Genomic DNA, 14,037 nt, shown 5'->3' with positions numbered 1-14,037 from the left:
TGAGTCTGTTTCTGTACTTTAAAAAAAAAGTATGCCAGAGTTGAGAACCCTGACTCGCATAGGTATGTGGTGCCAAACTGGATCAGAGCATCTAATGCTTTCTCAGTCAGGCAGGAGACCGCTTCCTGCTGTAGATAAGCAACCCAGAACTGTGTGTGTGTTTGCCTCAAAAAGCATCTTGCTTCAAATCAGTTTAACAGCAACAGCTCCAACCTAGACTTGTTTTCAACAATCATTTCTACAGTAAGATGTACAGAAGACCTGATCATTTTTTGTCTTCATATGTACTGTTACTTAGGGTTGCACTAACAGTAGCTAGTTAGCTTGGTTTGGCTAACGTTAGCTAGCTATTAGCTGTGTTCAATGGGATTGTTTTAAAGGGAAACACATCTACTACTGAGAAAGTACTCCCTTATTTCTGCTTATCACTTGTTATAAAATGAAAACAATATCTTGCTAGCTGACTTACTTTTCCACTGGCTAAGCACTGTTTCCTGAAGCATTCTACCCTGTTCTGGCAAAAACTATTCTGGGTGCCACAGTAAAAAGGTTGTACTGAATACTCAGTAGGGTCTGTAGATCCTTCAGTGTGTCCTCGCTTATTTCGATGTCAACCTCTCCAATTAAATGCTGTTCATTTGATTCAGTTTTCATAGAGTTTACAATTTCCTCATCTGATAAACCTCTACTACGACTTTGTCTCTAAGTGGTAGTATTCATTCCCAATATCTTGGGTGTCTGAGATTTGATTGAGCTGCACCACTGACACTCCATATCAGGATGAAGATCAGAAACAGGTTCTTTATCCTCAAGTGTGTACATTTTGCATATTAAGTTGGCAGTCTGTGGCTCCTCTGAGCAGTTAACGTTCCCTTATTGAAATTCTCCACAGGTTTTGTACCTGAGCCTCATTTACATTCTGTTTGTACCATTTTGTTTAATTTCACCTTGTCACTAGCAACATAATGTATGTTATATTCTTGTCCCACACATTCCTAATATTTTTGACACGTTTAATGACAATTGGTTTTCCAAATGGCCATTGCAATGTTTTGCCAACTTCATCCCAAAATTGGAAATCAAATGTTTAATTATGCTGCATAACAATGTGTTGACATATAGCATGGTAATCCCAAAAACAACTTCTTGGGGGGATTCTTAAAATTATGTGTAACCAATGATAATAATATTGGTACTTATTCTGATCCTATGCATATCACCACTCAGAAACTTCCCATTGGAACTGAATTCCCAACTCTGAAGAAAGTGAAGTTTAACAGAATGACACTGATAGGATTAACATTATAAATCTTTATTTAATTATGTATTCATTTCTAAAGAGAAACTTTTTCCTTTTAGAAAAACAATATCTAAATATATTTTAGAAACATTTTTGATAGTACTTAACACATCAATAGATTCGTACAAAAAAACAGCTAACAAACTAACCATGAAAGAATGTTCAACACAGCGGCTCTTTCACAGTAAAAAGAGAGGCACCAGGGGAACGTTGTGGTCTGTTGCTTTGTGCCTTTAATTGACTTTCGTGTTGCCCTAGTAACATGTTGAAGTCAATAATATAAAGCCTCAGATCCTCTTTGATACTATGCCCAGTCTCTCGCTCTCTCTCATCTCATATCAGCACCAAGTCCAGTGATGTAATAAATTAATGAATAAATAGGGCTCTGTGGGCCGGGGGAGGTCAGAGCTTTCCAGAGAGAGGGTGGCACTGGGGGCCCTCTCACTAGTCCTACACCTGACTGACGATCTCAGAGTCATCATCCACAAACCACTGCACTGGGGACCCGTCCGCTGCCCTCTGGATGACACGTCTCTGGGGAGCCTGCAGATGGGACGACAAAAACAGGGAACATTTATTTCAATGTCTGTTTTTTCAAATCAGTACTAATAGAGAGAGGCTTTTAAATATCACAAATAACATTATTTAAAGTTCATAGTATGGAAAGAAGGCAACAAAGTAGATACTTGCAATAATGTTTCTACTGGTGGTTCCCTGCAACCCTTCAGGGCCAGGAGTGAGTATACTGCCCTACAGCAGACACCAAGGGCTCAGCTGCTGTATTACTCAGTTCTCACAACACCAGGAAGTTGGATATACAAATATGTTAAAGGAAGTGCAGTACATAGCACTGTGGTATAACCTCACCATTGAGAGCTCCATAACGAGGTCATAAGAGTTCAAAACAGCCAGTGTCTGAAAAAGCTTGGCTTTTATGTTTTAGCAGCTGATCCACAAGGGTGTGTCATTTTTCTCTACAGTGAGCCACAATGTGACTCAGCGTGACACGGTATGATTCAGGGGTGAGGTTGACGATGGGAGGGCCACACGTACAGTATGTTCACTCCCACACTGCAGCTGTCTGAACGTCTCTCAAACCTCCTTTACTTGCTGTGATCAGACCATCCCCTGAAATTAAGAATTGCTGCTACTGCTGCTACTACTACTACTACTGCTGCAAAATATTAGATCCAGTACTGTACAGTACTGTACTACAGCTGCCCATGCTTTTTCAACAGCTGGCAATATAAATCCTTGCTGAAGGGTAGACAGTAAAACGATACAGGAATGTGGCACCTGGGTCTTCCTCTCATGCATGAACATTCCCACACCTTACCCTCCCTCTGGGGGGGAGAATAAAAAAAATAAAAATAAAATAAAAATAAAACTCAGGATACCCACTGCCTCTCATATTATAATAATTTCAAGGTCTTAAAAATCACATTGACTCACCACCTGCCTCCATAGATTTTCTTTAACTGTATCTGAACTCAAAAGATAGTGCATTTGGAATGCACTCAGACCCCGTGACTTTTTCCACATTTTGTGCCGTTACAGCCTTATTCTAAAATGGATTAAACCGTTTTGATTGTGTTCTGTTGAACTGTGTGAGTTTGGCAAAGTAAGCTAACTTGTAAAGACTGCATTAATATACGACTAAAACTTTTTAAAAGAGTTCTGTTGATTCGATGGAACTTGCAGACAGGTCTGGACACAGCACCTCCATATCATCCATCTTAACTGATTAGAAATCCCCTTCTCTAAAAGCCTGCGGTGCACCGACTGACACCGACCTGACAGTAATATAATCCAGTGATATTCAGTTACAGGGAACCTGCCTGGTGCTAACAGTACTTCTGCAAAGACAGTAACTTCATATTGAGCAACTATAGTCATTTAGAGAGTGAAGTGCCATTGTGGCAGTTTACCTGTTCATGGTACTTGTTGTGCTGGGTGAGAGGTGACTGTACACTCCTCACCCTGGCCACGCCCTGTCTGTCCAGGGAGCGAGGTCTGAACTGTTTGCGCTGGTGCCACGACTTGAGCTCTTCGTTTACCACCTGCTGGGGGAGGCCTCTGGATGGGTGGTGAGGGTACTCCCGGAGCGAAGGGGCGCGGGACAGTCTGATGTGAGGGGGCAGGGACCTGAGAGCCCGCTGGGGGTGCAAAGGGGCCTCCTCGTACCAGTGTTCATACTGGCTGGGGTGACAGGGGAGCGGGGTGCCATGATACAGCCTGGTCATGTCCATCTCTGAAGGGTAGACCATCCTGTCGTCATAGTAACCCCTGTGGAAGCTGGGGTTGGACTGGTGCTGGGGGTTCTGGTAGAAGCCGGGGCCTGGGGGGTAGGCCATTGGTCGATGATTGTCATTGGGGCTGGAGTGTTGGTACTTATAGGTGAGCTGAGACTGCCTGGGCAGGTCACAAGGCATCTCACGACATGGTGAACTGGTGTAGGATGGGGCAGAGTGTTCAGAGTTACTGTCCTCAGTCTCAGAGCTGGAATGGTATATGGGATTTCCGTAGCCTGCCCTCAGGACAGGGGACTCGCCGGGAGACGTTACCACGTAATCCGTTAGTAGCCTCCTGGGAACACGGGTACGTCCTCGATCCTTATCCAGGTTCAACGGAGGCTCACTGTTGGGAAGTCTAAAATATTACATAGAAGCATTAAAAACAAGGCCAAAACAGTACAAACTCAACACTAATTTCTAAGATACAGTCTCAAGATTCAAGCGGTGTGGGGACAGTGTGAATGAGATATACAAATGTTGGACAGTGGTGTTGTGTGACTGTGAGATGTGGATGTCTTACTTACCTTAGTTGAATGCACTGACTAAGTCGCTCAAAGAACAACTACCAAAATGTAAAACATTTTAATTTGATGACCTGAGAGAGAGCTGGCGGCGAAGGTGCATCTCCGGGGTGGATGGGGCGCTGTTGGACTGGGTGTAGCTCAGTTTGAGATGGGAGGAGAACTGCAGTGTCAGGGCCGTGTCTCTACAACAGGCGTCCACAGGAGGCAACACAGGGGTCGTGGCTGGACTACTGCAGAAAGGTAACAACATGGACAGGAAGGAGAGAGAACTGGGTTAATGACTAAACCCCAAAGATGTTTTTATTCAGAGGAGAGCCATGAGTTGGCCAAATGAGTGCGTGTACTTTGCACGCTTGAACCTGTTCCATGTGCCCTTGTATCAGTCTATTCGAGCTTTCACTCAAAGACAAGTCACAACTTGAATCAGAATGTTCCCAAGTAATTTCCTCCCCAAAATAACAAGGTACGTATTAATGCCAACTTGAGCGAAACCACTTGAAAAGGAACTCTCATTTTTCAAATATCAAATGGAGTTTAAGTTTCATATAAGTGCTGTCAAAGCAGATTCCTGATCTTGTGGTTTCTCATAAAGGTAGATCTATTTAGGTTCAACTATGGAGCTGCATGAATTCAAAAAGCCAAGTTAATCTTATATTAGGCTACATGGAAACAATTACCAAGCCATAATGACTTGTGTTTAAGAGAGCTTTCACCAACCTGTGAAGCTTAAATTATAGCTATTCTTGGGCTTTCCTGTACAATAAATTCAAGGGTAGTGTTCATATACAATTACAGGAGGCACAGTGGGTTCTCCCTTGGCGTTTACCTTGACTTTCTGCTACCAGAGTGTGACTTCTTCTTGGTCTTCTGGTAAGGCTGGTCCAGACTGGACTCTGTCCAGGGCGAGTGCTCGATGGGAGGGGGCTCCAATTCCAGGCTGGTGTTGAAAAGGGACTGTAGCTCCTCCAGGGTTGGAGTAGTAGTGGGAGACTCGTGGGGGCTAGGCCCAAGGAGGTGTGAGGGGTCAATGGGAGGCTGGGGAGGATCTACTGGTCCTCCTAGGTGAGGGAGCTCCACGGATGGTTGAGATGACTGACTAATCACCTCTACTGGAGAAAAGTAAAAATACAATTGAATTCAGAGTGTTATTAGGTACTTTGGTGGTATTGTCATAACATGCTTATCAATATAACTTTTACAAGACACATTTTTGCACAGTGACTCTAACCTTCGTCGAGCAGTGCCGAATCCGACAGAGAGCTATCATCAGAAGTGCCCTGATCTGAAAACAAAAGCATAGCGAACAACCGTATTAATCCATGGGAAGGGCACTGGAATTCTATTCCGCTCAGGTCAGAGAGGAAAGATTTCAATGTTATATTATCAGTTGGCCAGCAGGGCAGCGCTCACCTCTCTGTGTGCTGGTGCAGTCTGGCCGTGGTGAAGACCGCCCGTGCTGTAGGCGCAGCTGAAACGCTGTGTCCTGCAGTTGTTTGACTTTCTTCTCCTCACGCTTGCACTGCTGTAACCGGCTTCTCTTCACCGCCTTGCTCTGGTGTTCCTCACAGCACAGTCTTTGGACCGCTTTGTGTATCTGCAACTGCAGGGATAGCTCAGCTTCCACAGAGTTCAGCTCAGAGTTCTACAGGATGTGACAAAAGGAGGTTGGGCAAACATGAGTGGCTGAACATGAAAGATCTCTTCCTGGCTCTTACGATGAAAGAAGCTTGATTATTGATGGTTGGTGGCAAGAAAGGTAGGACGATGGCTTGAATTGAGAAACATAATATTTCTCCAAGGGGAACCACGGGAGTGGCCTTCAGTACTAAGTACACCTGTGTGTGTGGCTTTTACAACTACTGTTAAAGGGATAGTCAGTGTAAATTACAATATTGTCCATGCCCAAACCCTGTCAGGCTCTTTACCACTGCTCCCTGTGGGATGCTCTGCTCTTCTAGTTTGAAGGCAGCTCCGATTCGTTGGCGGATTTGAGGTGGCTTCTCCCCAGGCAGCAAAGGGTAGTCTGCAGACAGCCGACCAGTCAGCTCCTATATGACATGGAAAAAAGACACCAGATGTAAGATGGTTCAAATATGAGGAATCATATTCTTTTAACGCAAAGCAACAAAAATAAATGTACAGTTCATTCAGAAAGCATTCAGACACCTTGACTTTCAATTTTTTTTACGTTACAGCCTTATTCTGAAATGGATTAAACAAACATTCCCGCTCATCAATCTACACACAATACCCCCTAATCAAAACAAAAAAGGTCTTAGATTTTTTTGCAATTAAAAAATCAAACTGAAACATCACATTTACATAACTATTCATACTCTTAACTCTCATATACTTCGTTGATTCTACTTGGGTATGACGCTACAAGCTTGGCACACCTGTATTTGGGAGTTTCTCCCATTCTTCTCTGCAGATCCTCAAGTTCCGTCAGGTTGGATGGGGAGTGTAGCTGCACAGCTATTTTCAGGTCTCTCCAGAGATGTTCAAATCCGGGCTCTGGCTGGGCTGCTCAAGGACAATCAGAGACTTCTCCCGAAACCACTCCTGCGTTGTCTTGGTTGTGTGCTTCAGGTCCTTCTCCTGTTGGAAGGTGAACCTTCACCCCAGTCCGAGGTCCTGGACGCTCTGGAGCAGGTTTTCATCAAGGATCTCTCTGTACTTTGCTCCGTTCATCTTTCCTTCAATCCTGACAATTCTCCAAGTCCCTGCAGCTGAAAAACATTCCCACAGCAGGATGCTACCACCACCATGTTTCACCGTAGGGATGGTGCCGTAGGGATGATTGGCATTTAGGCCAAATAGTTCAATCTTGGTTTCATCAGACCAGATAATCTTGTTTCTCATGGTCTCAGAGTCCTTTAGGTGTCTTTTGGCAAACTCCAAGCGTGCTGTCCTGGGCCTTTTTTTACTGAGGAGTGGCTTCCGTCTGGCCACTACCATAAAGGCCTGATTGGTGGAGTGCTGCAGAGGTGGTTGTCCTTCTGGAAGGTTCTCCCATCTCCACAGAGGAACTCTGGCGCTCTGCCAGAGTTATCATTGGGTTCTTGGTCACCTCCCTGACCAAAGGCCCTTCTCCCCGATTGCTCAGTTTGGCCAGACGGCCTGCTCTTGTAAGAGTCTTGGTGGTTCCAAACTTCTTCAATTCAAGAATGATGGAGGCCACTGTGTTCTTGAAGACCTTCAATGCTGCAGAAATGTTTTGGTACCCTTCCCCAGATCGGTGTCTCGACACAGTCCTGTCTCGGAGCTATATGGACAATTCCTTCGACTTTTAGCTCTGACATGCACTGTCAACTGTGGGACCTTATAAAGCCAGGAGTTGTGCCTTTCCAAATCATGTCCAATGAATTGAATTTACCACAGGTGGACGCCAATGAAGTTGTAGAAACATCAAGGGTGATCAATGCTAACAGGATGCACCTGAGCTCAATTTCGAGTCTCATAGCAAAGGGTCTAAATACTGATATTTTAGTTATTAATTTTTAATACATTTTCAAAAATGTCTAAAAAACTATTTATGCTTTGTCATTATGGAATATTGTATGTAGATTTATGAGGAACATTTTTAATTGAATACATTTTAGAATAGGATGTAACGTAACAACATGTGGAAAAAGGGAAGGGGTCTGAATACTTTCCGAATGCACTGTATGTTAAAGGAATACTTCGAGATTTTGTCAATTAACCCCTTTCTCTACTTCCCCAGAGTCCGATGAACTCGTGGATACCATTTTTATGTATGCGTGCAGTTTGAAGGTAATTGCTAACTAGCGTTATCGCAATGACTGGCAGTCTGTTATCGTAGACTTCCAGTCATTGCATTAACACTAGTTAGCATTGGCTTGCAAAACTACCAATATCTTCCTTCATACTGGATGCAGAGACATACAAATTGTATCCAAAAATATAAAACGCAACATATAAAGTGTTGTTCCCATGTTTCATGAGCCAAAATAAAACAGTTTTCCAAATGCACAAAAAGTTGATTTCTCTCAAATTTGGAGGACAAATTTGTTTACATCCCTTTTAGTGAGTATTTCTCATTTGCCAAGATAATCCATCCACCTGACAGGTGTGGCATATGAAGAAACATGATCATTACACAGGTGCACCTTGTGCTGGGGACAATAAAAGGCCACTTTTAAAGTGTGCCGTTTTGTCACACAACCCAATGCCACAGATGTCAAGTTTTGAGGGAGCGTCCAATTGGCATGCTAACTGCAGGAATGTTCACCAGACCTGTTGCATGTTCATTTCTCTACCATAAGCTGCCACCAATGTCATTTTTAGAGGGGGGGGTGCTGAGGACTATTTATGTCTGTAATAAAGCCCTTTTGTGGGATTGAAACTCACCCCCAGTGTGTGGGCCTGGCTGACAATTGGGTGGGCCTGTGGCCTCCAAGGCCCATCCATGGCTGCACCCCAGCCTAGTCATGTGGAATCCGTAGATTAAGGCCGAAAGAATTTATTTCAATTGACTGATTTCCTTATGAGTTATAACTCAGTAAAATCTTTGAAAATGTTGCATGCCTGGGGAGGCAGGTAGCCTAGTGGTTAGAGCGTTGGGCCAGTAACTGAAAAGGTTGCAAGATCGAATCCCAGAGCTGACAAGGTAAAAATCTGTCATTCTGCCCCTAAACAAGGCAGTTAACCCACTGTTCCTCGGCTGTCATTGTAAATAAGAATTTGTTGTTAATTGACTTTCCTAGTTAAATAAAAGGTTAAATGTTGCGTTCATAGATTTGTTCAGTATACATATTATATTAGTTAGTAATTCAGAGTCAATTGGTCCCCATTCCCTCCAAATCTACCAAGTTCCATGAACCCTCATTTTATTTTCCCTTCATTTTGAAATATTGTTTAAAAAAAATCTAACCTGCCTTACATGCTGGGACATGGAAATTGTTCTCAAATGTTTGTTACGCAATGCTGCTTTTCTATAGTTCCTACTCTTTCACAACACATTCTTAAAGCCTCACCAGCCCAGTGTATTCATCTCACTGGTCTACCTTCCAGCAACACAAACTCAACCTGAGTGTGAGAAATTGCATTATTATTGATTTCATTTGGGAACAGACATAACACACACCCTGTGTTTGTTTTGTGTCAGTCTAAATAAAAAGGTATATTTTTTTCTCCCAGACACAGACAAGTGTCAGAACGGTTGGTCATGATCTGAGTCACTGTCGTGTTCCTGAGAGCATGAAGAGGTGTCATCAGAGCCTCCTACCAGGCAGCACACCTTGACAAGACAAGTCCCGACAGGAGAGCCAAGCCCAATTTTCAACAGAAAATAATGATCAGAACTGGTCTGTATCCCAAATGGCACCCTACTACCTACATAGGGCACTGGTCCAAAGTAGTGCACTATGGGAAGCAGCCCCTCATAACGATGACGGATGAGACAGGGACATTGTCAGGGCTGAATTAGTTGCGGAAAGCCAGGTATGGGAGAGATAATTTAGTTGTTGACTAATAGGGAAACTTAAGGTCCGTTGGCTGCCTCCAAATTGCCCCAACTTGTCTTAAAGCCCAACAAAACAAACCAAAGCCTTTCATTTCAGACTGTGGGCAGTCTTTATTGCCTCAGTAGTTTCAGAGTGCCAGGCAATTTTTTCATTAACATCTCAAAATAAAAAATACAAACTCACAATTGTCTTGACAGTATCAGTTTAGTATATTAAGCTTTCGTATTGGCCTATGTGCCTTTGTCAGAGCTTGATTAACATCTCTCTATGAAAGACACGCCCCCCCCACCCCGCCATCACGGTCATGGTTTCACTGATGGGGAAATTCCAACTAATGTCATGGTGAAAATGGCCTGAACCCTGATAGTGGAGTGAGTCTGTGTGTAACATGTGTCTGTACCTAACGTGTGTGTCCTATATCCAGGGGTACTCACAGCCTCTCGGATGCAAAGCTTCTTCAGCTCCAGTAGGCAGAGCTCTAGTCGGTCTTCCAGTGACTGGTGCTTGAGCTTGACGGCCCGGGTGTGAGTGGTCACGTCCTTCATAATGGTGGCAGGACTATCAGGGCCTGGGACACACAATGACAAAGAGGCTACTGTGAAGTCTAAGGATTGAAAACAGCGAGGTTATAGATAGATGGACACAATTCTTTGGCCCAAGTTTTCAAATTGGTAATGCTTGCTTGTCAATTTCATATGGTTGCAGCTGTATCACGCAGATAGCCCAACTGCCTGGAAAGAATAAACTATGACCAAAACTAAAAAAAAAGGTTTCGATACAAATGCAAACAAAAATGTTGCTCCAATCCTGAGGTTCTGCCCATTCACGAGCAGTAACGTTGAAGATGGTGAGCCAAGATGACACCTAGACAAGGCATGTTTCTCTTAAGACACAATGAGTGTCTGTACTCATACTATTACGTGTTTTATTGACTGATAGGATCAACCTGGGAGTGAAACCAAGGTGATAAACAATGTGGTTGCCCTACAGAACCACCGGAGACTAATGACAACTGGGTTACATCCCAAATGGCACCCTACTCCCTACATAGTGCACTACTTTTGACGAGAACCCTGTGGGTAGGCCAAAAGTAGTGCACAATATAGGGAGTAGGATGCCATTTGGGACGAAAACCCTGAGTTCATTCACAGGGCTACTAATGACTCCAGGCCAGCTGCATTGTGTGTCACATGCTTTCAGAGATTATCAACTCAATCCCTGCAGGTACTGACAGACAGCGGTGAAAGCCACCGGGGGTGTGACAGGAAAATAAAGATGTCACACAGAAACTGCGACCGGAATGGCAACCATGCAGGAGAATATAAACAATAGAAAACATGGCAATGACTGAATGACAAAAACCCCCGATTCTGTCTGGATGGATAATCTCCATTGTGGGTAAAAGACTAAATAACATCTGCAGTGAAGAATGTGACCAGCAATAGCTCAGCTACTGGTTTATAGAAACCATTGGTAATGGCCACGGCATCTTCTTCGAAATGGAGCACCAGCTTGCTTGCTTACTACTTCATTATAACTGGAACACAAATAGGTTTTTAAGACAAAACCCATGACATGTCAAGTTAGACATTTTTGGGACTAATCTCTCACTATAGGTGTCCCATTATAGTGAATAAATGTTAGTGTCATGGAAGTTGATAAATGTATTTGGTGCTTACCAGAGTGGAGAATGATACCACTGTCTGTGTCACTGATCTCTTCTTTACCCTCCATGTCTGTGAGTCTGGTGGTTTACAGGGGTGAGGGAACAGGAAAATGTCTAGTTTCACGATGCCCTGCAAAATTAAACACGTTCATTTTCTTCAAAGATCAATTTTATTGTCCATTTACATGGAAATTCATTTCAAAAGTCAGCAATTTTAAAAGTCATGCAATTTATTTATTTTTTTACAAAACTTCTATACGGTCTCACTATACTACAGAGAATAATCCTGTTTAATAGTAGTAAATTGTTGCTTTTCATGAAAATTAGAATATCTAATTTTAGACAAAATGAATGGATCCATCCACCACTAAGAGACGATTACACTTTCAACACCCCACTTAACCCTTAAACCATGAAAAAGTCCATGTGACACAAAATCAAGGGGGTCAAACCAAATTCCCTGTGAATTTGCACAGTAAACAATGGAGTGGACCACTCTTTCCTGTTACTATGAGCCATTCCCTCCAGTTACTCCCTGTCAGCACAGCCTCACCAGGGGTTCAAACCAGAGTGGATTCAGACTGACTATCTAACTCTCAGGTTGTGTCCTAAATGGCACCCTATTGACTATATAGTGTTAATTTTGACACCACCTGGTATAGAGGTCCTGGCAGGGGGCTCGGCCCCAGTTATGTACTGGGCCGTAAGCACTACCCTCTGTAGCGCCTTGCTGTTGGAAGCCAAGCAGATGCCATACCAAGCGGTGATGCAGCCAGTCAAGATGCCCTATATAGTGCAGCTGTAGAACCTTTTGAGGATCTCAGGACCCATGAAAAATCTTTTCAGCCTCCTGGAATGGAAAGAGAAACTGTGCCCTCCATGATAGAGCTGTAATGATGTGGACACAGAGAAACTTGAAGCGCTCAACCCGCTCCACTACAGCCCTGTCAATGTGAATGATGGTGCATTTAGCCCTCCGTTTCCAATAGTCCACGATCAGCTCCTTTGTCTTACTGACGTTGAGGGAGAAGTTGTTGTCCTGGCACCACACTGCCAGGTCTCTGACTTCATCCCTATAGGCTGTCTCATCGTCGTCGGTGATCAGGCTTACCACCATTGTGTCGTCGGCTAACTAACACGGCCACACAGTTTTGGGTGAACAGGGAGTACAGGAAGGGACTAAGCAGGAAATCCAGGATCCAGTTGCAGAGGACGGTGTTCAGTCCCAAGGTCCTTAGCTTAGTGATGACTTGGAGGGCACTATGGTGTTGAACACTAAGCTGTAGTGACTTAAGTGTTCCTTTAGTCCAGGTGGGAAAGGGCAGTGTGGAGGTCAATAGAGATTGCGTCATCTGTGAATCTGTTGTGGCGGTATGCAAAATGGAGTGGGTCCAGGGTGTCTGGGCTGATGGTGGTGTTGATGTGAGCAAAGCATTTTATGGCTACAGATGTGAGTGCTACGGGGCAATAGCCATTTAGACAGGTTACCTTGGTGTTCATGGGCACAGGAACTATGGTGGTCTGCTTGAAACATGTAGGTATTACAGATTGGGTAGTGACTGAAAATACTTGCCAGCTGGTCAGCGCATTCTCGGAGTACGCTTCCTGGTAACCTGTCTGGCCCTGCAGACTTTTGAATGTAAACCTGTTTAACCTTCTTGGGATAGGGGCAGCATTTTCACTTTTGGATGAATAGCGTGCCCAGAGTGAACTGCCTCCTACTCTGTCCCAGATGCTAATATATGCATATTATTATTAGTATTAGATAGAAGACACTCTGAAGTTTCTAAAACTGTTTGAATGATGTCTGTGAGTATAACAGAACTCAAATGGCAGGCGAAAAACTGAGAAAAATCCAACCAGGAAGTGGGACATCTGAGGTTTGTAGTTTTTCAAAGCTTGGCCTACTGAGAACATATTGAGATATGGATGAGGTTGCACTTCCTAGGGCTTCCACTAGATGTCAACTGTCTTTTGAAACTTGAATGAGGATTCTACTATAAAGGAGGGCCTCATGAGACCTCTGAGTCAGAGGTCTAGCATAGTGCCTCGGTTTCATGACGCATGCTCCCGACAGTTACCTCACGTTCCAGTGCTTTTTCTGAAGACGAAGGAATTCTCCGGTTGGAATATTATTGATGTTTTATGTTAAAAACATCCTAATGATTGATTCCATACATCGTTTGACATGTTTCTAAAAGACTAACGGAACTTTTCGAGTTTTTGTCTGGATGAAATGCTCGCGCCTCGTGAAGATGGATTACTGGGCTGAACACGCTAACAACAAGTGTCTATTTGGACATAAATGATGGAACTTTATGGAACAAATCAGTCATTTATTGTCGAACTGGGATTCCTGGGAGTGCCTTCTGATGAAGATCAAAGGTAAGTGAATATTTATGGTGTTGTTCCAAAATGGCAGCTATTCCTCTGGCTGTTTTGGGTTCTGAGCGCCGTTCTCAGATTATGCTTTTTCCGTAAAGTTTTTTTGAAATCTGACACAGCGGTTGCATTAAGGAGAAGTCTATATTTAATTGTGAATAACACTAGTATCTTTTATCAATGTTTATTATTAGTATTTCTGCAAAATCACCAGATGTTTTGGAATCAAAACATTACTGCACAAAGGCGCCAATGTAAACTGAGATTTTTGGATATAAATATGCACATTATTGAACAAAACATACATGTATTGTGTAACATGATGTCCTATGAGTGTCATGATGAAGATCAAAGGTTAGTGATTCATTTTATCTATATTTCTGCT

At 43.4% G+C, this 14,037-nt stretch overlaps 1 protein-coding gene across 4 annotated transcripts in view; it reads right to left on the bottom strand.

The window, feature by feature from the left end:
* Window positions 1-1,296: 1,296 nt before the first annotated feature.
* Window positions 1,297-14,037, bottom strand: part of inavab (innate immunity activator b) — a 48,371-nt gene continuing 35,630 nt past the window's right edge. For 2 of the 4 annotated variants that reach the window (XM_021568999.3, XM_021568998.3), the window contains exons 2-10: window positions 11,284-11,400; window positions 10,039-10,172; window positions 6,044-6,166; window positions 5,529-5,760; window positions 5,347-5,400; window positions 4,945-5,227; window positions 4,190-4,348; window positions 3,229-3,949; window positions 1,297-1,843 (exon numbers count right to left, since the gene is read on the bottom strand). In XM_021568999.3, the coding sequence (XP_021424674.1) occupies window positions 1,751-1,843; window positions 3,229-3,949; window positions 4,190-4,348; window positions 4,945-5,227; window positions 5,347-5,400; window positions 5,529-5,760; window positions 6,044-6,166; window positions 10,039-10,172; window positions 11,284-11,338 (1,854 nt within the window). In that variant the 5' untranslated portion in view covers window positions 11,339-11,400 and the 3' untranslated portion in view covers window positions 1,297-1,750. The remainder of the gene's footprint in view (window positions 1,844-3,228; window positions 3,950-4,189; window positions 4,349-4,944; window positions 5,228-5,346; window positions 5,401-5,528; window positions 5,761-6,043; window positions 6,167-10,038; window positions 10,173-11,283; window positions 11,401-14,037) is intronic. The other 2 variants (XM_036950254.2, XM_090205585.1) reach the window with 1 other exon arrangement.

The sequence above is a fragment of the Oncorhynchus mykiss genome, chromosome 17 (genome assembly GCF_057628025.1).
Source record: "Oncorhynchus mykiss isolate SJ-2025 chromosome 17, ASM5762802v1, whole genome shotgun sequence".
NCBI lineage: Eukaryota > Metazoa > Chordata > Actinopteri > Salmoniformes > Salmonidae > Oncorhynchus > Oncorhynchus mykiss.
Note: the sequence above shows the minus strand (reverse complement) of the source record. Positions and strands in the feature narration are given on the sequence as shown.